The 24,439-nt window shown below is 41.0% G+C and overlaps 1 protein-coding gene across 21 annotated transcripts in view; it reads left to right on the top strand.

Moving 5' to 3' along the window:
- Positions 1-24,439, top strand: part of LOC137625896 (zinc finger CCCH domain-containing protein 18-like) — a 384,898-nt gene that overhangs the window by 52,094 nt on the left and 308,365 nt on the right. For all 21 annotated transcript variants that reach the window (XM_068356883.1, XM_068356874.1, XM_068357032.1 and 18 more), the window contains exon 4: positions 7,762-7,879. In XM_068356883.1, coding sequence (XP_068212984.1) covers positions 7,762-7,879 — 118 coding nt within the window. The remainder of the gene's footprint in view (positions 1-7,761; positions 7,880-24,439) is intronic.

Genomic DNA, 24,439 nt, shown 5'->3' with positions numbered 1-24,439 from the left:
CTTCTCCACATAGATCATCTGTAGGTAGTAGGTCGGCCAGGCACCAACCACCCGTTGAGATACAACTGCTATCGTGTTATTGGATCCTTTGAGTGGTCGTACAGTAATACAGTAATGAATTGGATCCCTCTCTTTGGTTGTGGCTCATTTTTTCTTTGCGTAGACATTACCAAATAGTCTTGCCTATTCTTTACGCATTCTCGTCTTTTCTCCTACACCTGACAACACAGAAATTACCAAACACTTTGTCTTCGCTCAAGGGGCTAATTACTTCACTGTAATTGTTCAGTGGCTACTTTCCTCTTGGTAAGGGTAGAAGAGAGGCTTTAGCTGTAGTAAGCAGCTCTTCTAGGAGAAGGACACTCCAAAATCAAACCATTGTTCTCTAGTCATGGGTAGTGCCATAGCCTCTGTACCATGGTCTTCCACTGTCTTGGGTTAGAGTTCTCTTGCTTGAGGGTACAGTGAACCCTCGCTACTTCGCGGTTCGACCATCGCGGATTCACCACTTCGCGGATATTTTTCATAACGCATGTATATACATATATCGCGGATTTTCCGGAAATTTCGAAAATACCGCGATGTGACCGATGGTGCGAGATAGGAGAAAGTAAGGAAAATTGAATCATGATTGATTTTCAATATAAATGAAACTTTCAGGAGCAACAAAGATATCATTTGTTAGAGAGATACTGTAGAGAGAGGTAAGGAATGGGAGGTAGTGAAAAGTAGCCCACAGAGAGAGAGAGAGAGAGAGAGAGTGAGAGTGAGAGTGTGTGTGTGTGTGTGTGTGTGTGTGTGTGTGTGTTTTAAATCTAATAAACAAAAAAATTTTATAGGTTATAACACATTGGTGCTTATGTAATATCAACTGTATACTGTAGACGGTTTGAATAAGTTAAGAAATGGTATAAACGATACTTTGTTAGTGTATTCGTACACTCTCGAGCGGCAGCTAGATGTCAGCTGATCTAATCACAGCCAAAAGTAAAACAAAAAGAAGTCAACAATACTCGATTTTTAAAACACACCCGAAATTTAAAAACAAAAGTACATGCTTTCTTAATGTGCAATTAACTATTTAAAGAGTAGCAATTTTCTAGAATAAAATGATGTTTCCCAAAAAATAGTGGTTTGCTGATGAAATCGGATGCCGTATTTTTAGCAACGATTGAAATGGACGTAAACTCGGGCTAATTTTTTCCTTTCGTATTTAATTGACACTAAGAAAACTAATTTTAGTTTCTTCATCTATATGTAAGTATTGTATAAAACAGAGAGAGAGAGAGAGAGAGAGAGAGAGAGAGAGAGAGAGAGAGAGTGAGAGAGAGAGAGAGAGAGAATCAGCTGTTGTAATTGAATGCCGTGTTTTTGTTTCGTGAGAATTTCATCGCCACGACTATAACAACAACATACTGTACTGAACTTTACAGTATTATACAGACTACTGTAATATGATAAAGTAAAATATTTGTAATAACCTATTTTATATGAAATGGGGCTATTTTTTTTTTTTAATTTACATTTACGTACGTAAAACAACTATCTCTCTCTCTCTCTCTCTCTCTCTCTCTCTCTCTCTCGTAAATTGTTTTCCTGCTTTGCTACGTATGTATGATTTTATATAGATACAGTAAATAATATTTGTATTAACATATTTTCTAAAAGCTTTTACTGTAATATCATTATTTATCACTTTCATCATGCGCGTTAAATCCCTTCGTTTGTTTACTGAGCGTACTTTATTACGCCGTCGTTTCAGGCGGCGTCATAAAGAAAAACATTTCATTTGGAAGTCCTAAGAAAAATTAAGTAAAACTTTGGTAATAACAAAATCAACATACTGTACTGAATAATCAATATAATCGATGCAATAACTAACCTATACACAGATGTGTAAATGCGTTTGTTTCTTCATTATGATCAGAGATAAACGTAAACAAAACATTGGTTGCCATTTTTTATCGTGCTTTTTGGCGTGTTTAGGAAACGCATGATATAAAATCGCCTTTAATATTTGTGCCTGTTTTAGTTTAGGGTACTGTAGTACATGCATTAAGTGTTCTGTACATTAAAGGGTAGTTTGTTAACAGTACTACGTACAAGGGAAGGTTTTAAAAGTTTGAATATACATGTTAAATAAATAGGTAAATATGGTGTCACTACTTCGCGGATTTTCACCTATCGCGGCCGGGTCTGGAACCTATCTACCGCGATAAACGAGGGTTCACTGTACACTTAGGCACACTATTCTATCTTAATTTTTATTTTCCTCCTCTTGCTTTTTTGAAATGGTGTGTTGGGCAGGCTTAATAGAAGGGCTATGGATGCTTGGTGATAAATCAAGAGGTTGTGTTTTCCTTATCTGATTCTACTTCTCAAAACCATCCTTACTGCCCTTCCTTCAGTTGAAGTCTTTATCCTGGAGGGTATTTAGCCATGCAAGGTGTATAAGCTCCTCCATGTTGACCAGTTTTTCCGACTTTTTCTTTTTCTATAGTCTATGGGTTTGATCAATCACTTTATTTATATTTCTGTACATATTGTTTTTTTTTGTTATCATTCTTGTTAATTTAGTTTTTAAGTAAGATGTCTCCTTTTATTATCATTAATTCTTATGCTGTCTGGAGACATTGAGCGAAATCCGGGACCGGTACGTCCTAGATTTAGTCAGTGTCGTCTGCTGTATTGTAATGTTCGTGGTCTTCATGCAAATATTGAAGACCTTACAGTTGTGTCCAGACAGCATGATATTCTTTTGTGCTCAGAAACTTTGGTTTCTAATTTGAGGCACTCATCTGAGGTCCTTATAACTGATTGTAAGAAGCCAATAATATTGAAACGTGACGCCATCCCAAGGGCCAGTGGATTGGCGGTGTATATTAGGACTGAGTACCCTGCTTTTCATAAGTCCTGCTATGAATGTGGATGTCATGAGATTCAGGTAATAAAAGTTTGTGGCAGGCATAACAATTTCTATTTGTTTGATCTACCGGAATCCAAACATGGATGATTCGACCTTTGATTGTCTTTTTACCATTATGGCTAAGTTACTAGGTGATAGAAACTTGCTTTTGTCTTTATTGGTGATTTCAATACTCACCATAGGGAGTGGTTAAATTCTGTTTCTCCTACAGATCGCCATGGCTTAAGAGCTTTAGACTTTGCCTCGGTATCAGGCTGTGGGCAAATCATAAGTGAAGCTACTCAAAGGTCTGGTAACTGCTTGGACCTTGTATACACCGACTCCCCTAGCATTATAGCCAGTAAGGTTGGTTATCCAGTCGGGACATCTGATCATGCCTTGATTTCATTAGTAGTGAAGACTGAGCAGCCTGTCCCCGATGTATCATACTCGTGTAAGATTTATATGAAATCTCAAGCAGACTAGAATGGGATTTTTCATGATCTTTTGGGCTTGAATTGGTCACAATTGTACTGTAGTGTTGATACTGTTGTCCATTTGAACGAGAATCTAGTGAACATAATTTATAGGCGTATCCCTTCTCGTGTGTTGAGGTACCGAGTGAAGGACAGACTGTGGTTCAAGATGATTGTAGTCATGCTTATTTGGAGAAGCAGGAGGCCTATCATCTTTGGAAGGGTAACAGATCAGATTAGACCCGGAATAACTATACTCAACTTAGAGCTTTTGATCAGAGAGTTTATGCTGCAACTGAAAAGGAATAGAATCTAACCATAAAAGAATCCATTTTTGGTACAACCCAGGAACATAAGTGGTGGACTACCCTTAAATCTGCACTCTTTGGTGTAGATACAATACCTCCTTTACTTAAACAAGATGGCTCAGTCATTCACTGTCCAAAGGAAAAGGCAGCCATTTTGGCTGATGTATTTGACAGTAAGTAGAGTAATGAGAAACTGGAACTTCATCATTCCTGCTTTCTTGAGGCTAAACTAACTAGTTTAGCTTTTCGATCGTGTGAAATTAAAGCTCTGTTGTTGGACCTTGATGCTTATGGAGGTGTTAACCCAGATAGTATTTTTCCTTTGTTTTTTATAAAGACTGCATATTTCTTGGCTCCAAAGTTATCTGTTGTTTTGTGCCAGTTAGCAAGAAGAGGAGCTTTTAGCACTTTTGGAGAATTGGTAATGTTACTCCATTATGTAAACGTGTTTGTGTAGCTCAAGCCCAACTGATTACCGCCCAATTTCCACAACTCCCAGATTATCTAAAGTTTTTTAACGTGTTTTGGCAAAACGCCTTAAGAGGTTAGCTGAAGGTAATCATCTATTCCCTAATTTGCAATTTGGTTTTCGTAAAGGCCTTGGAGCATGAATGCCCTTCTTTCAATCTCCAAAGCTGTACAGAAATCCCTTGATTGTAGTCAGGGAGATCGTATGATTGGCCTTGATTTTAGTACTGCCTTTTACCGTGTTAATCATAAGGCCCTTATTTTCAAACTGAAACAATTGGTAGATAGTGGGTCGTTTCTTAGCAGTATTATTGAATTTTTAAGTAACAGATTTCAAAAGAGTTGTTGATGGACACCATTGTGAGTATAGGAATATGTTATCTGATGGAAAGAGTTGTTGTTGATGGACACCATTGTGAGAATAGGAATATGTTATCTGATGTTCCATAGGGTAGTGTTTTTGGCCCATTACTTTTCATACTATATACACATGACATGTGGTTTGGCCTAGAAAACAAGCTTGTTGCATATGCAGATGATGCTACTCTCTTTGCATCAATTTCCTCTCCTGATTTTAGATCTGGGTTTTCTGAATTCCTTGATAGAGATCTTGCTAAAATTAGTGCATGGTGCAATTTATGGGTTATGAAATTGAATCCTAACAAAATTCAAAGTATGATTGTAAGTAGGTCAAGGACAGGGGCTCTTCAACATCGGGATCTCAGCATTGATAATGTTTTTTTAACTTTGTATGACTTTTAAAATTTTGTGTTATTCTCGACAGCAAATTTACTTTTGAGAAACACATTAGGTCTAGGTATTCTTCAATTGCACAAAAAATTGGCTTATTTAGAAAGTCTCTTAAGATTTTTGGTGATCAATTTATTCTACCTTGTTTCGAGTATTGTTTTCCTGTATGCTCTGCAGCTGCGGATTCTCATCTTAATTTGTTGGACAGGTACTTATGGTCTATTCATCATCATCATAATCATCTCCTCCTACACCTATTGACGCAAAGGGTCTTGGTTAGATTTCGCCAGTTGTCTCTTATCTTGCTTGAGCTTTTAATTCAATACTTCTCCATTCATCAGCATCTACTTTGCGCTTCATAGTCCTTAGCCATGTAGGCCTAGGCCTTCCAACTCTTCTAGTGCCTTTTGGAGCCTAGCAGAACGTCTGGTGAACTAATCTCTCTTGGGGGAGTGCGAAGAGCATGCTCAAACCATCTCCATCTTCCCCTCATCATGATCTCATCCACATATGGCTCTCAAGTAATCTCTTATAATTTCATTTCTAATCCTGTCCTGCCATTTAACTCCCAATATCCTTTTGAGGGCTTTATTCTTAAACATACTAAATTTATTGGAGATTGTTTCATTGTCATACCATGACTCATGTCCATAGAATAACACCGATCTCACTAAACTGATATATAGTCTGATTCTCTTATATAATTTCAGGTGATATGATTTCCAAATTTTACTTAACCTAGCCATTGTCTGATTTGCTTTTTCAATCTTTCACTAAACTGTAATTCTAAAGACCCTGTATTGGAGATCATAGTTCCTAAATACTTAAATGATTCTACCTCATCCGGTTTCCTTCCAATGATATTTCATCTTCCATTGCTTACTCGGTTCTCATCATCTCTGTCTTTCTTCTATTTATCTTCATTCCAGCCACGTGTGATATTTCATGCATTCTTGTTAGCAAGCATTGCAAATCCTCTGGTCTTGTGCTAACAAGTACACCATCATCAGTATACTCTAGGTCTGCCAATTTCCTATCACCAATCCAGTCCAATTCTTTTCCACCATCTCTGACTGTTCTATGCATTATATAATCCATGAGGAGGATAAACAACATAGGTGACTACACATTCACTTGGAGTACTCTGCTGTTCACTGGAAATTCGTTTAAGACTCCATTAACATTAACTTTGCACTTGCTATGCTTATGAACAGACTTAATCAAATTTATATATTTAAGAGGAATTCCATAATAACTCAGGACTCTCCACAAAATTGGCTGGTGCACACTATCAAAGACTTTTTCATAGTCCACAAATGCCATCAGAATGGCATTTCTATACTCTATGGATTGCCGTACATGTCTCAAAATGAAAATTTGGTCAGTGCAACTTTGACCTTTTCTAAATGCTACTTTTTCATCTCTCAGCTTTTCATCAATTTTTCTCTCCCGTCTCTTTAGAATATGCATACTGTACTATATATTCTCATAACAACTGATGTAAGTGTTATGTCTCTGTAATTATTGCAATCAGTCGGTGTCCTTTTTTTTTTGCTATTTTCATCAACACTTCTAACTCCCATTCATCAGGTTTTGCCCTTTCATGCCACACTACAAAATAATCATGTATCCAGGGGCTTTCCATCTCTTTAATTTTTTAGAATAGCTTCAACTTCAAACACACGGAATTAATTTATGGGCATATCAATGTCTTCATCAGTATCTGGTATATCAATCAAATTATTCCCTTCATATATCCTATTCATAACCTCGCTAAAGTGTTCCATCCAATGTTGTCTTCTTTCATCATCTATTGCTATAACAGAACCATCTCTCCTTTTTATTATGTTTCATCTTTTTTCCCCAGTCGTGATTTCATTAATAATTCTATGAGTAATTCTTACGGTCTTATTAAATTTTTCAATCCTTGTCCAGATAATATTCTTTGGCACTGTTGTTCAATTAGTTCATTATGCATGTTGCATAAGATTTTTTTTATAATTATGACCATCCTTTGCATTCAGATCTTCCTGGACAGTTCCATCCTGCTCATAATACTAGGCATGCAGTTGATTATAGTATTCAGGCCTTCTCCATCATGATGCTCAATACTAAACAGTATTATAGAAGGTTTATTCCTGGTGTGACCAAGTTGTTGAATGATCTTCCTAATTGGGTATTTGAATCAGTAGAACTTCAAAGTTCAAACTTGCAACAAATGTTTTTATGTTGAACAGGCTTACATAAGTCTTTTATATAGTCTATATATGAATTATCTATTTTAATGTTGATGTTTTTTTTTTAGAATATTTCACTTAAATTTTTTGTTACTTATATCATTTATTTATTTTTTTATCTCCTTCCTTCACTGGGCTATTTTTTCCTGTTGGAGCCTTTGGGCTTATAGCATTTGCTTTTCCAACTAGGGTTGTAGCTTGGATAATAATAATAATAATAATCATCACTGATGTATAGAGACTAATGATTGGGTTTTTGACTTAAGTAAGTGAAGAGTCATTGGTAATATGGCATGTCATTGACAAGTTAGTTGTCATCAACTGCCAGATGATGTGGTGATTCTCAGATGGGGAGGTATTTTACAAGGAGAGAGATTTGTAAATTTTGTATTTTGCGGTAAACATTGAGAGTTTCAATTAAAGGCAATATGAATATGTAGGTGAGTATGAAAATAATAAATTTAATCATTAGTTTTTTATGTTAAAGTTAACATTTGCTTTAGATCACACTTGCCCATGATGAGCATTTACCACCAATGATTAGCAAGTAGAATACAATACTTTACTTATAGTATGACTAATATGAAATCTAAAATCTAGAATGTTTTAAATGATAGGGGAAGAAGGAGAAGCTCCAAAAAAGAAACGTGATGTAGAGAATAGGGAGGAAGGGGAGTTGAGTGATGAAGAGGACGACGACTCCTTATTGAGGCAGGAACCAAAAACAGTTTGTAGGTAAGGTCTTTACCATTTATTATTTTAACGTGTTATGTAAATAGTTTGATTATGTATTTCAGGGTTTGAAATGACTTTGGTTTAATATTTACTCGTTTACATTGTAGTTTGTATTGAAAGACTGCTGTTTGAGTCTGACATATGTAAAATTTCTTTGCTTTGAAACTAGAGAGCTTGAAATATTTTAATAAGGTTGTCATGCTAGCTATGAATAAAATTAGTTTGTTCATTCACTAACAAAGCTTACGTTATTTATATGGATATTCTTTTGGCAAAGCCGGAAGGTAGCCAATAGACTAGAAATTGCAAGGTGGCAACCCTACCTAACCACCGTAGTGGATAGGTAGGGGTGGCAGGGGGGTACCCCAGCCACCTATCTCCACTGGTGAGCTGCCTTACTTTTCCCTTTTGGCTGGTAGAGAACAGTTGTCTCCGCTCCCTCCTCCTTGAAGCTTAACCATATAGACAATTGTTTTGCACATTCTTTTTCTCTTATAGGTGTGACTTGTGTTTTCTCTCTGACGCTCCATTACAGAATAATATTACTATTTTAGATTTGTTCCTGCACAGATACAAACATTTGACTATTTATATCGGGTATATTGTTTTCAACAAAGCTAAACTAGCCATGATAATATTAGTGAGGGATAACTACTGCACCCGCTAGTTAGCGGGTAGATGTGGGGGGTAGCCGACTACTCCGCTCACTCCCGCTGCTTTGATCCCTCAGGATTGCACAACCCCGGTATCGTTGAGCCCCTAGGCTCTCGGGCCGGCTGTTATGTTAAGCCTTTGGCTTCTTGTAACAGGAAAACTTTGGTCCCCCCTCGTGCGGAACCTTCTGGTTCTCGTGACAGTGGTTACGAGGAGCCTTTGGGCTCTCTTAAATAACGTTAGGGACAACTTTTCGGTTCTCGTGACCTTGGTTCTGACGAGTCTTTTGGCTGGCTCTCCTGACGGAGAATCTCCAGACTCGTCACGCTGAGCCTTCGGGCTCTCATGACTTGTGTTACAACGAGCCTTTGGGCTTTCGTGATTTGTGTTACGACGAGCCTTTGGGCTCTCCTGAGTTGTGTTACGATGAGCCTTCGAGCTTTCGTTTCCCTGCGGACCCTTTGGGTCATCGTAGCGTGAACCTTAGGGTTTCTCGCGGCTCGATTCCTGATGGATACCACCTCCCATCAGGAATCGATGATGGAGTTCGGTTCTCGTGATGACAGTCCCTCTGGGTCTCTCGAAATGAATTCACAATCCAAAGTAGCTTCTCCCCATGGGTTTTGCCCCTTTGCTCCAGCTCGGTCTCGCCTCGTCGCGTGGCAGACCATAGTCGCGTGACAAAAAAGCATCTCGTGAAAGATCAGTGTCTCGTGGTGGGGCAGCATCGTGTGACAGAGCTTCTCGTGACTTGGCAGCGTCGCCTAGAGATGGGTCTTGCAGAATTCCAACCTCGCGAAAGCTGTATTGTCACGCGCCAGTGGTACCCTCGTCCCCGGAGGAGGTCCCATCACCTTTTCTGGCTACATGAGGATTCCCTTCCCAGAGTGAACCTCCCGCTAGGAGAGACTCCCACCAGTCCCTCCAGCCTCGTGGGCCTCCACCTGGCCCGAAGCACCTGTTGGCCACCCGACAACGCCCAGTTCCTCTCCCGATGGGAAGGCCTGTGCCGATCTTGCCCGCAGATAAGAAGGCTAAGATTACTTGATGAGTTACCTAAGCCTAGGGATGCACGCCACCCTAAGGACCTTCCTCCCAGTACATCAAGAGCCTGCAACCCAGCATGGCTTAAAGCATTATTTAACGTAATTTGACAACCTGTGATGGGGGTCAGTCCCTGCTCCCAGTCCTTAGGCGGCACTCCCAGGATTCTCCTGTTGCCTCCTCTCATCCCAGGCCCCTCTCCTCCGTTTGATCCCAGGGGAACTCTGCTCCGGCAGAGCCTTCACGCGAGAAGGAGAACATCCCTCCTCGCAAGAGAGCCAGGGAAGAGAGGGCTCCAGAACTGCAGGGGTCCCCTAAAGTCCAAGTCTCCACAGGCAAGGCCCAAAGGGAAGAGGAAGGGGATTATACCTGCTATCAAGGAGGACCAGACGATTTCTTATACGCACTTGTTCTGTCCGACTTCAGCTGAGGTAGTGCCAAGGGAGGCACCTCATCCTTCTCGGAGTGACGCAGTGTCTGTCCCTGCGGAGTCCCATCTTTCCCGCATGTCAGTGGAAGCCGCAAGGTCTACACTGATGAAGGAACTTCTGCCGCAGTGCAGAGGGCCAAAAGATTTATTTGTCATTCTTAAATCTTCAGGCAGGCCTCTCCTACTTCGAGGTGTGACTCGGAAGGAATCGAGTACATCCTCGGGCATTGTCCAGTCCTCTTGTCTATCTTGATGACGACCTTGACCCACTCCGGGCTCCTATGGATGAGAGTACGGAAGTGGATGAGCAAAATTATTACGAGAACGACATTTTGCCAGCTGGCACTAGCCCTAAAATGACAGAGGTGGAACAAAAGTAGATGGAACACACCTGGCAGGTGTTAGCCTTCATCCGAACCCTCAAGGTTCTGCCAGATCCATCGGCCGCCCCTCTTGAAGGTACGGATATGGTCCTAGACCAGTTTTATGGCACTCAGAGACCCTGAAGGCTAGTACAGCTTTGCCCTAGTCAAAGACATTGAAGAGTGTCAAGCAGAAGGCTGTGTCCCAGGTGACTGGGTTGTCTTCCTCCCTTCGCACCAGCTCCTCCTCCAAAATCCTCCCGCCGCCTTTTATTATGCAGCGGAGGTACTATGAGATCCTCAATGAGCTGCTACTAGTTTGTCTCACACTTATTCTGTATAACTTAATTCAGATGATCACATCTGTGTCTGCTCCAAAGAGATTTAACTAATTAGGTGACAGATTATCTTACCCTCATTGTTTATGACCAACCAAAAACAGGTCTAAATAGTCTCATTATGATCGAATTAATTAAATTAAGGAAATTTCGATAAAGAATGAAACTAAAGCACAATACCTGTAGACTTTTTGAAACGAACGGTTGTCAAAATCTTCAGCCCTTGTTGGCTTTTACTGTTCAACTGCTTGTCAATTGGAAAATTGACAGTTGGTCATGTGGTCCTCTCTCTCCCTGCCCCAGGAAGCTGTTCTTGTGAAGGAATTGGTCCTGGATGTTTGCAGGACACTTGGGATAAAGATAAACCACAAGAAGTCTTCTTTCACACCATCTCAGCAGACGACTTACTGTATTTGGGAATGAAGATTGTCTCTCCTCTAATAAGGGTCTTCCCATCTCAAGAGAGGAAAAACAACCTCAGGAGAATTATAGCGGAGTTCTTGTTACATCCAACTCCAAGAGTTTATGGATGAGCCTTCTAGGCCACCTTACCTCTCTCACGTTTCTTGTTCCCAACGGAAGACGCCGCACGGGAGATCTTCAATTCACATTGAGATAATATTGGGAGTGGCTGGACAGCATCAAATAAATTTAGTGGACAGCACACACTCAGGAGGATCTTCTTTGGTGGTCCCAAGAGATACATTTGAGTGCAGGACTATCACTCAAAGTCCTCGAACCTACGCTTGTTCTGCATACAGACTCTTCAGACATAGGGTGGGGAGCTTCTCTAGAGCAGGAGAGCATTGCTGGGTTATGCACTCCTTCCAAGAGCTCCAGATCTATAAACTGGAGAGAACTCAAGGCAATTAAGGAGGCTCTTCTCCACTTCATTAACCTGTGTTCATTCGAAGTAGTCGCGGTGTATGCAGACAACTCCACATTGATCTCCTATTTGAAGAAGGAAGGGGGAAGAAAGTCCCAACCTCTCAACCTTCTTGCACAGAAGATCCTACAGTGGGAAGATGATCACAACGTTATTCTGCGACCCCAATTCATTCCAGGGAAGATGAATGTCATTGCAAATGCTCTTAGCTGGGGGCACCAGGTGATAGGTTCCGAATGGACCCTATGCCAGGAGGTAATAGATCACCTTGTACACCTTTGGCCAGCAAACATAGACCTGTTTGCAACTGCTTTAAATTTCCGTCTTCCGGCATATTTCAGCCCTCAGAAAGATCCTCAATCTGCAGGGGTTGACGCTATGCTTCTAGACTGGAGGAACCTACAGACTTGTGCCTTTCCACCATTAGGGATGATAAACCAGGTCTTACACAAATTTCAGTCATCGCAGAAGTGCACAATGACCCTGGAAGCCCTGTTCTGGCCTCAGAAGAAATGGTTTGTAAGACTGCTAGAACTCTCCATAGATATTCCAAGGAGGTTGCCTGTCAGGTACAACCTCTTACGCCAACCACATTTCCATAGGTTTCACCTTCGACCATCTTCATTACATCTAACCGCCTGGAGACTGTCAAGCGTGCTAGAGCTAGGGGAGTGTCTTCAGCACTGGCTGAACAGCTCACCAAGCCACGAAGACACACTACCATTTAAACTACCAGCGTAAGGGGGTAGTTTATAGAGGTTGGTATAAGAGGAACTACCACACTTCGTCTAGACCTACAGTTCTGAAGATTGTGGATTTCCTCCTTTATCCAAGGAAGGAGAGAAAGCTTTCAGTGTTAGCCGTTAAAGCTTATAAGTTGGCACTAGCCTCAGTGTTTAGGATATCTTTTGGTTAGGTTTTTGAGGACCCTATTCTCTCTGATCTGGTCAGATAATTGAGATTGAGGTTCCTAAGTTTTCCATTAGTCCTCCCAAGTGAGACTTGAATGGGATTCTCAAACTTCTAGCAGGGGTTTCGTTTGAAGATCTCAGGTTAGCATCTCTGCAAGACTTGACTACCAAGACTTTTCTTGGTTACTTTAGCTACAGCCAAGAGACTGGGAAAGATAACAATCCATCTCTGCTTCTGTAGGCACAAGAGGAAGGGACATGGTCCTTACATATCTTCCAGAATTCAGAGCCAAGATGGAATCAGTCTAACCCTCTTCCCAGAAAGTTTCTTTTTTCTTCTTTAAGTGAAACAGTTGGGCATCTGGAGGAGGAAAGACTGTACTGCCCAGTGAGAACCTTGCACTATTTTCTAGTGAGAACCAAGGCTATCCCTCACAGACCCCGGGCTCTCTTCGTCTCCCCTAAACTACAGTCAAAGGCCATGATGAAAAATGCTGTTTCTTTCTTTATTAGGAGGCTCATAGCAAAATCCTCTCTCAATCTTTATCAGACAGTGCATCCAAGAAGGGAAGAGGTACCCACAGTCTGAGGGGTTATTCCACGTCCCTTTCTTTTTGGAAGAACTCTTCTTTGAAGTCAGTCCTGAATGCTGCTTTATGGAAAGGGAATACAGTTTTTGCCTCCCATTACCTCAAGGATGGGGAGTAGGTGTATGATAACATACGATCTCTTGGTCCAATTGTCGCGGCTGGAGAAATGGTTGGTTAACATCTACTCAGCCCTCTACCGTTAATACTTAGTGTATGTAAGGAAGAATGAAGGTCATGAATGAGATGGGATATGAATAAGGGCTCACTCCGTGCGAATGAAAACCTCGTGTAGGCAGGTTGTATAAATGCATGAGAGGAAGTAAGGTAGTGACGGCCCATCGGGGGCCTACACTTACCTTACTTCAGTAACATATGACTAGATTAACGGACTTAATCGATGTATGCAATTTGTTGATACAGGATTAGGAACTTAGTTTAGAATAGGGTACAGTAGTCAGTCAACTAGGCATTAAAACTGACCCAGTCATGACTGAGCTTGACTGATGGTAATCCATTTCACTGCAACACTTGGAAAGGTCCAATATCAGTCAAGGTAACTACTCTGAGGTCCTTTCAGGTCTATTTGTATTTTCTAAAGCTTGCCTTTATTATATCAGCTGTTAATATTTACACTTCTGCCCTCCATCCAGGATAAATGCTGGTAATCGGCTGAATTAAGTTATACAGGATTAGTGTGAGACAAATGAATTTTGAATTTAGAATTAATTTTCAAACACTTACCTGTATAACCTGTTTAACTTAATGGAAGACCCTACCCACCTCCCCACATTATACATAAGCAGCTTTACGACAACTTATTCTTAAAGAATGGCTCAGTAACCAGTTGGTGGAGTGACTCCCCACCAATGGTGGGGAAGGGAGAGAGAAGACCACATGACCAATTGTCAATTTTCCAATTGACAAGCTGTTACCTGTTAAACAGTTAAAGCCAATAAGGGCTAAAGATTTTGATGACCATTCGTTGCAAAAAGTCTACAGGTATTGTTCTTTAATTTCATTCTTTATCAAGATTTCCTTAATTTAATTAACTCGATCGTAATGAGGCTTTTTGGACCTGGTTTCGGTTGGTCACAATCAATGATTGTAAGATAATTAGTCACCTAATTAGATATATCTGTTTGGACCCAACACAGATGTGATCTGCTGAATTAAGTTATACAGCTAAATGTTTGAAAATTAATTTTAAATTATAAATATTCATTTTGCTTCTAGACTATTCTATAAAGGTACTCTCGAAGGGCACGCCTTTTGAGAAGTTAACAAGACTGCCTGTCTCGTTCTTGGCCTCCGAGATCCTGAATCAGGTCACGAAGTAAGCCAGGCAGGCTACCTCTTGGCTTGATTTCTGGTTTGGATCTAAAGGACAATTAATTGGTAAAGTCTCGGGACTGGTCCAGTCCACAAGGAAGTCTATGGAGACTTTCCTTTTATCCGGCACTCAGGCTATCGAGTTCCTTTCTCATCAGCTGGTGAACCTTTGGGCCAACACCATCTCGAGGAGATGGGATGCTGTGATAGGGAAGTTCCATAGACAACTCCCTCAGGCTGAGGTAGCAAGGCTTATTAATATCCCCTTCGTGGAGGAGTTCATTGTTCAATCCAGAGGATGTCTAGCAGGTGACTGAGAAGTGAAAAAAGACTGATACAGATACTCTCATTCACAAGTCATTGACTTGAAGACCTCAACCTCCTCAGCCACGAAGGAATCCCACTCCTAGACCGTAGAGGGAAAAGGCTTGAGACTGCAAACTGCAGGTCACAAGATGTCCAATAAGCCCAATCTAGGAAGACAGTCCCTCCGTGGAAGCAGAAGCAAAGGGGTCCTTGCTGAGGCCGACCCTGGTAGGACAGGCAGTCCTCCCATATGTCCACCTGTAGGGGGATGCCTGAACAGCCGATGGCAGAGATGTCTTCACCGCGGGCCCGAACCCTGGACGGTCGAGGTGATCTGTTCAGGGTATTGCATCCCGTTCACACTATCTCTCTCTCCACTGATTTGAGTACCTCTCCCATTAGACTCCTATGGGAAGGGATCCGCAAAGGAGTCGGTCCTTTGGGGTGAAGTCCAGACCGTGTTGGAGAAGGGTTCTCTCCAAAGAGGTCCACGACCGGTCTCCGGGCTTTTACAGTCGTCTTTCTTGTAGAAAAGGCATCTGGAGGCTGGAGACCAGTTATTGATCTCTCCCCTGCACAAGTTTGTCCAGCAAACTCTGTTCAAGGTGAACACTCCCGACATGGTGATACTTCCTCTTAGACCGAAAGACTTTATGTACACTCTGGATCTGAAGGATGTATACTCTCAGATCCCAATCCATCCGTCTTCCAGGAAGTATCTAAGATTCTCCCTAAACCAAAAATTATACCAGTTCAAGGTGCTGTGTTTCGGTCTTTCGACAATACTTCAGGCTTTTACGGGTGTTCACCTTTGTGTCAGCATGGGATCACAGACTGCGCCTGTCTCCTAAGATACCTGGACGACTGGCTGACTCTGACAGACTCAAAGCTTCTAAAGATTTGCCAAGATCTGGGGATCATGGTAAATCTTGAGAAATCTCATCTGATTCCCTTCCAAAAACTGGCATACCTAGGCATGCTATTGGACACTGTAAGGCACAAAGCATTTCCATCAGACGAAAGGATTCGGTGGCTGAGGAAGGTAGCACGGTCCTACCTCAGGTAGGAAGAGCTGCCAGCGTAGAGCTAGGAGCATCTGCTTGATCACCTCTCTTCTTTGGTACGTTTTGCTGAAATCCCAATGGAATTAGACCACTGATTCCAGGGAGGCTAGTCCACATAGGGCACGAGGAACGGACGGACCTCATATGGTGGCTGACAGACCTAAACCTCTGCAAAGGGGTGAATCTTCTGTTCTTCCCCTGGAATTGATGCTCTTTTCGGATGTGTCAAAAGAAGGGTTGGGGGACCACATGCTGCACCACACCACCTCTGGCGAGTGGTTCAAATCCAAAAGGTATCAGCATACAAACCCCTTGGAAATGAGGGCAGCCTTCCTCTCCCTCAAACAGTTCCACCATTTCCAGGGGGGCACTTAGGTGTTGATGAGTGGCTACACCACAGTAGTTGCTGACCTAAACAAGCAAGGCGGTCCTTTTTTGCAACCTACCATATAGCAGTAGAGATACACAGGTGGTCAGAAGGCAACTTGGTGTCCCTATCGGCTTGCTTCATTCCGAGCAAGAAGAATGTGCTAGCGGACAGTCTGAGCAAAGCGACTCAGATAGTGGGCTCTGAGTGGTCTTTGAATCATCTAGTAGCCAACAAAGTCCTGACTTTCTGGGGTTCCCCGATTGTGGATCTGTTAGCAACATCCTTGAACTTCAGGCTCCCGTTGAACTGCTCACCAGTCTCGTATCTCCAAGCTCTTTGGCAAGATGCATTTCAACATCAATGGGAGAACATGGACGTGGTTGACGTGAAAAGTCCTCGACCAAGTATGAGTAAGCAAGAACTTACTAATGACGCTTATAGCTCTGCTGTGGCATCATGCAGAATAGTTTCCAGACCTTCTGCAACTCCTCATGGAGACCCTGAGGGAACTCCCTTCACGACCCTATCTACTCGAACAACCATGTGCCAGCTTTTACCACAGAGCCGTAGCTTCGCTTTGGCTTCACGCTTGGAGACTATCCAGCACCTCCTCTCACAGAGAGGCTTTTCGCAACGAGTTGCGAGATGGATGGCTTGACACCTTAGACACTCTACAGTGTCAGTCTACCAAGCTAAGTCGTTAGTGTTTTGTAGTTGGTGTCGTGGAAAGGGTATCTCTCCCTTGATGGCACTGTTCCAACCATAGCAGAGTTGCTTATACACCTTTGGGAGGAAATGCTTCGCTCAGTTTCAGCAGTCACAGGCTACCGCTCAGCCTTGAGTCTTGCCTTTAAACTGAAAGGAGTAGATATTTCCTTCTCGTTGGAACTTTCCTTACTCACACGGAATTATGAGGTTACTTGTCCCCAGTCAGAATTTAGACCTCCTTGAAATGTGGTTCGGGTCCTTCAGTCCCTGAAGGGGCCGCCTTACGAACCATTACGCCAGGCAACTGATCTCCACCTCAGGTGAAAGACGGTGTTACTGCTCGCTTTGGCTTCGGCCTAAAGAGTTAGTGAGCTTCACGGTCTAACTTCTGACAACTCCCACTAAAGGAGATAAGGAGACGTAATTCTCAGCTACGTCCCTGAGTTCATTTCCAAGATTAAAACTCCGGGTGTGCTGGACCCTAGGTTCGGTCCATTCAGGATAGAGAGTCTTCGTTCTGTAACCGAAGATCCAGACCAACTGTTACTCTGTCCAGTGAGGAATCTGATGTGTTACCTTAAGAGAACGGCAGCATCTTGGCCCTGTGTATTAGCACTGTTTTTCAGCACGAGGATGGTCAAGAGGAGAGTCACAAGGAATTCCATTTCCTCCTGGATACGGAAGATGATTGAGTTCGCCCTCAATCCAGACCCTCCTCCCTCCAATCGACCCAGAGCTCATGATGTCAGAGGCATTGCAGTGTCCCTGGCGTTCAAAAAGAAATATCCTGTGGTGCAGGTATTGCAAGCGGGTGTGAAGCAACGTCAAACAACATTCACTGCCCACTACCTGCAAGACATAACCCACAGAAACCTGGACACGTTCTCCATAGGTCCTGTGGTGGCTGCAAACAAGAGATTTAAACACCTCAAGTTCCTTGTTGGATAAGTAGCAGAGGGTTGAGGGCTGAGGTTACCCAGGGTAGTCTGGGGTGTATTAGTAAAATGACTGGCTCCCTCCTTTCACCTTCTCCCACCCTGGGAAAAGCAGCACCATGGTACCTCAGCACAAGCTGATGATACCTCTCAGCAGGTAAGACTCATTTTTACTTTGGTATCCTAAGTATAGAAATATTACTTTATGTCCCCAATACCTCTTCGAGGGAGGGTATTAGAGTCAAAGGAATCTCTGGTTTGTATTCGAGTTCCTACGTTGAAGACCAGCCGCCTTACTAGTTTCACTAACACAAACTTCTGCAGGCCGCTAATAGCGCTTGCCCCTAATAAGGCATAGCACGAGAATTTAGCGAGGGTAGGGTTCCTGGTATTTTGGGCTTAAGGAAGTAGAGAGAACCCTGGGTCAAATACTAAAGCCAGTTGGTGAAGGACTTCCTCCCTCCTAAGAGGTTAGTGGTTTGCGGACTATGGCCAGTTGTAGCACGCAGACTGCCAAGTGTCTGAATGCCAACCACACTCCAACGTTCACTACACAAAAAGATAAAACGGTGGAATACCCATAAATCTGGGCAAAAAAAGTAAACAATCAAGGATGAACTGGTCACTGGGTACCACCCTTGATTTTATACTGGGCAAGGGGACCCATCTAGAACTGTAGTTGCTTGATATTATTCTAGAGGTATGCCGTCTCACTTGTTACTGGCATGCATGGAGCCAAATATAAATAGCAGCAGCTATATTTCAAGTTATTTGAACATTACAAACATTAGGCCAGGAAAAAATATTACAAAGAAAAAAAAGACTTAAGGCTGGAACAGGGAATATCTTAGGTAAGGAAGTCTATTGAAAGAGGATTATAGAAAAAAACAGATTTAATAAGAAAAATTAATCAAATAACTTGGTAGACAATACCCATTAATAAAGGACAATTTCAATTCTCATAAATCAATTTATATTCTATGGCAAGAACTAGTACAGTATCCCTCTTCACTTCAGTCCCACAATAACTAGGTTAAAAAATGATAGGAAAAACCCTCCCCAAAATTAAATTGCCCACACATTGGACGACACTCATAACCATTTAACACCCTATATAGACTCGTGAATAGAGAATATTTAAAGATGATAATCTACAGTTTATGATAATGCAAGCCTCTGTTTGCAGGCACAACCAGTTATCCTATAATAAAATAAACAATGCGGAGGATTCTGAATGCAGCTCTTAACAGGGCTGCAGCCCAAAGAACAATGAGCATATGTTGACTTGGAAGCTGTTAATACTCAAATTTCTTCAAAACTCATCCAAGTAATTATTTGCATCTTCTCAATAGGCTTCTTTATGCTGAAATTGTTACTCTGCAATTAACGAATTTACAATATTATTCTGCAATATGTTACTAAGAAGGGACAAAATTAGTGGCATCTTGGTGTCTTGGAGTAGATGGGCATAAGCTGAAGTCAAATGGTGAATGTAAAAAATGTTCCAGGAGATAGCACTCCACTATGGGGTATTTTCTACCCCTATCTAGTGAGGATATCCTGTTGGGATCATTAGCTCCACTATACCAGCTTTGAATAAATTATCATATTCATTGCCCCTGCTCCCCATTTTTTCCAAAAGCCAACGTGACCACTGTACAAATCTGGTAATAGGTAACAAACCTGTCGGTATTAAAGTTTTCGCAGGGCACACTTATTAACAGAACATTTGAATCCTTAACTTCGGCAGATAATTAACTAGTCCCTTCCGGTCAACCAGAACCAAGATGCCTGAAATACAGCAGGATCAGAACAGAGATGTTCCAATCATTATATCTCTACTTGACTCCTTACTGCGTGTAGGGTATTATTGCAGTTACCTGTTAAGAGAAGCAATAACAGATTAAGTCATTTTTGGAGGCCGCTTAAGGCTTAACAAAAATACTGGAACCAATAGATAAAATTGACAATTTTGTAATGGGTATTTTCCCTAATATACAAACAATTAGTTTTTTTCTTTATACAAACCCTTATTCATTGTATCCCCCCCCCCCCCCATTAGCCCTCAAGCCCATAAAAAAATGTCTCATAACTGACAACAACATTCCACACCAAATTCTACAAAATTCCATGTAAATACATATTACATTTGGTACATCATTTGACAGTTTCATGATTTAATGAAATGTATTAGGATTAGACCATAAACTATCAGGCACAATTGAGATACAGTACTTAAAAAATTAAAAATTAAGAGTGTCAACCTTCCCTTCCATCAATACTCCAATAACATACATTTACATTACATCACAGTTATTATTACAAGCATACAGTCATGAAACTATCCAGGAAGAAAGAAAAGTGACATTCATTGTAGTCCAAAATCAATTTTAAAGAATATAAAACTTATCAATTTTGGACTAATATAGTACAACTAAAGTTTACTAAATCTAATATAACTTTGTGACGGTCACTGAAAATTTACAACAAATAATAAAACAATTAAACAAACCTTGACTCAATACAGTTTTCCACACATAAGGTGTTCCATTCCACAGCCTTTTAACTAGCCCAATGTGGGAATAAGAAATTACTAATAAAAAAGTAATTACTGTACCATACAAAAACTTAAAATAAAAAACTTCTCAATGATTGATTCTGTGGGAGATTTATAGTTCTTCTGAGTCTCAAAATTCTGTCTCGGGACATGCGCCGGGATTCAGCAATCTGCTAGAGAGCCATGTTAATCTCTCGCAGCACCGGAGATAGGCTAAGCCGGCGAATCCCCAGGTACAAATGGGGTATCTTTGATCGATCGATAACCTCTCATAACAGTTGATATTTACGGGTTATCGACATTCTGCGAGGTGAACTAGCGACAGAATCCGTAGACTCAGAAGAATCCGGAAATAAGAATCCGGAAAATCAGGGGATGACTCAGGGCAAAGCTCTGTTAAAGAAGAGCCAAACAGAGCTGTCTGGTCCAGGTTAGATACACCTGACTGTGCCACTTCAGCTTTGAGTTCCGACCGGTGTTTCAATCTGACATCAGAATGTCGGAAAGAGGAAAATATGAAGCGACTCAGGAATGGAGGACAGCTCCCTCTCTAGTATTCGCCTGATCAGTGAGACGAGGGCTCCACTGTATGTCTCAAGGCTGAGCTAAAGGTAGGTCATGAACTGAACCTTTTGACCTAGTCCATGGGGGACTAAATCCACTAGAGGTGGGATTTTCAGGCAACAGTTGGTTGTCACAATTGGGTGGCAAGAAGCCAAGAAAGTCAGAAATAGGGCTTTCTAAAGTAGCAGTGGAACTCTTGGAGCTGGTGGTTCCAACAACGGAATGCTGGAAACTTTCTAGAATTCCCAACTCCCTGGAGAATGAATGACACCTTCTTTGTGGAAATAGGAGGCTAAGAAACAGGGTGTTGGAAGTTTGGGCACAGGAGAGTAAACTACCAATTTGGGAGTCAAATCAGGGTTTCACACATTTCAGTGGGGCTGTTCTCTCATAGTTGGAGGACCACACAATCTCAAGTAGATTCAGGCTTCAATACAGGAGTCTCATCAAAATTTTCTGTGGGATATTACCAAGCATCCAGTGCTCTTTTCCCTCATAAGTCCTAGCTATCTTAAGGATGGGCTTAGGCTGAGTAATAGTTCTAGTAGGACGGTGACTTTTCCTTTGACGTTGGGACGTGTTACAATCTCGAGACAAAAGGTATGATGCAACTGATGCAGCCACCAAGAGTAGAAGGCCGCATCAGCCTCATCCGATGTCATCCAGAGTAGTCCATTCTTTCTACCGAGATGCTCGCCGATCCTATGGCAGAAGCTCCTTTAAAGTAAAAAAAAGGCTTTAAAGGAATCTCATCTACCATCAATGTCACAGTTTTGTTGGCATTTGTAAAGATTTGGACTTTTGTCTGATATACGAAAGAAAATTACTATCTTTCTGCTCTATTTCTGGACTTAGTTGCCTAGATATAAAAACCCACCTTATCGTTGACAAACTGGGTAAAATTAACCATCTTCAGTCTCTAAGGAATCTATAACCACGAGGTGAAACATTACATAATAAAGAAGAAAAAACCAAAAGATCAGTGGAGTAATGGACGTTCCTTTGAGTCATCAAATTTAATTGCTCAAAGATGAATTTTAAACTCACTGAATGATTGAATGGTTGGTCTATTATAGCAGTTAAAAAAGTTAAAATCAATTGAATAACAGCAACTGGATTCTAGGAACTGGTACTTTTTCTGTCATACCTTCTCCTTTCTTGTAAAATGACTTTGATGGAATTTGTATCCTACACATTAGTAGGAATAACGTAGTCATACAACTTACTAACGACCACATTAGCTATGTAAACCTGTACAGATTTATCTTAATTTATGAGCATTGACATCACGACGTTCGGAGAAGGTAACAGGGAGATGTGACTAATCAAGAGAGAATTTTCCTTGTGAATAATGTCCCAATAATCATCCAGTTTAGGTTTCCCAGAAAGTTCTTGCAAGTCACTAAATCCTATTTGCTTTTCCTATTCCTTAGCATCTGATATACTATTTGCAATAGCAACTTTTAATGCGTTATCTTCTATTCTTCGTCTTTTAGAGTCAGGTGAATCTCTTTGAATTTCAGTTGGGCACAAATTTTGAGGATAATTCGGAAACAAGGTGGGAACAGCATTTTCTTCAAGATATGGGTACAGTACTTTAATTTTGCTGTAATTTTTTCCCCAGTTTTGTTATCAACAACAAAAGTTTTTTCTCACAATATCATCAGGATGGAAATGCTGTTCACAAACCTGCAAATACAATATTATACGACATTCACGAAACGTGACATGTAGTTCAAGAGATAAATGTTTTTATACAAATACATAATTTCGCAATTCAAACAAATGCACTGTGGATGAAACTGAAGCTGCATGTCCTTGGCAATGCATACATACAATATATTATGCTATATTATGTACAGTGGTACCTCTACATACGAATTTAATCCGTTCCACAACCAACTTCGGATGTAGAAAATGTTCGGATGTAGAAACGAATTTTCCCATAAGAATACATTGAAATAGGATTAATCCGTGGTTGAGCCCAAAAACCTATGATAAATCCTTAATAAATTACTACACATAATTACATATGACAATATGCACTCTAAATTAGATAATAGACATGTAAAAAAGAATAATTATCATGAAATAATAAATAAGAAACGGGTTTTTAGCGTCACTTTACCTTAGAAAGTCCAGCGCAGGTGTTGGTCTTGCTACGCAGAGAGGAGACGGACGGGCAACGAGGAGGTAGAGAGGTTGACTACGATAAACGTACACTACCGTAACTTATTCTAACTCACACTAAGTGAACTTTAACCTAACTTAGCGTATTTATTTTTTTTATTTTTATATTTTATATTTTTTTTTACATTTTCTTTTTTTCTTTTTGATGATTAATTTTAATCACTTTCACTCTACATTTAAAATTGATTGAATTTTTTTCTCTTCAATCTTTGCCGTTTTCTTTGTTTCACTTTCTTTCGCTTCACTCTTTGGTGTTTTCTTTGAACCACTTCCTTCCTCTTCATCACGAGTTCACTTCATAGTTTTTTTAAAGAAGCTATCAATAGAAAGTTACTTGGTACAGCTTTTCAGAATGTTTCGAAAATAAGTTAGGGAAACATCATCAAACTGCACAACTACACGACAAACCTGCAATTTCTTTGGATGGTATTTGTCGATGAAGTCGACCACGTCTTGATATTTTCCTAACACCTCTTTTATTTGCGCCGAACCTAACACAGGTTCTACCTCCTCGATCCCTTCCTTGTCATCACTCATGTACTCAGACATAGCATGGAGTTCCTTGAGCTCCTCTGTAGTAAGTTCGTCGTGATGTTCTTTTGCAAGTTCACTCATGCTTTTCAATAATTCCTTGCTTTACTTTCTAAAGAAAGCATTTCCTTATTCCTTTTCTCACCACTACCACTACCACTTGCGAAACTAAGCCTTTTAGGACCCATGATTTACGTAAAATACCGTAAAAGGATGAACGTAAAAAATCACGATTAAAACACAGTTAATAGCAGAACGCACAGGGCACAACCACACGAAGCCGACGAGAACAGAGGAATGTCCCAAGCCACGCTAATTGAGGGTCCCTCCGAGGTAGAAATGCTACCTTCTATCAGCGAAAATAAAAAATACATCCGGCACTATGAGTACCATCTACGTGCACGGGTATTGTTTACTTCGGGTGTAGAGTAGGAACGTGTTAGAATTGTACTTCGCGTGTCGAAAAATTCGGATACAACCGGTACGACAAAAATTGCTTACTTCGTGTGTCGAAATAAAATTCGGGTGTAGAGTCGAAAAATTGCTCGAATTTTACTTCAGATGTTGGAAAATTCGGATGTAGATACGTTCGTGTGTAGAGGTTCCACTGTATATGTATATATATATGAGAGAGAGAGAGAGAGAGAGAGAGAGAGAGAGAGAGAGAGAGAGAGAGAGAGAGATTTTTTTATTTGCGGTGGGTTGAAAATCTCTTTACTGTATTTTCTGAATCCAGATTTGTCTTTTTTCGTTTACAGGAAACTTGAAGATATGTACTTTAGGTCCCTTAT

The sequence above is a fragment of the Palaemon carinicauda genome, chromosome 2 (assembly GCF_036898095.1).
Source record: "Palaemon carinicauda isolate YSFRI2023 chromosome 2, ASM3689809v2, whole genome shotgun sequence".
Taxonomy (NCBI): domain Eukaryota; kingdom Metazoa; phylum Arthropoda; class Malacostraca; order Decapoda; family Palaemonidae; genus Palaemon; species Palaemon carinicauda.
Note: the sequence above shows the minus strand (reverse complement) of the source record. Positions and strands in the feature narration are given on the sequence as shown.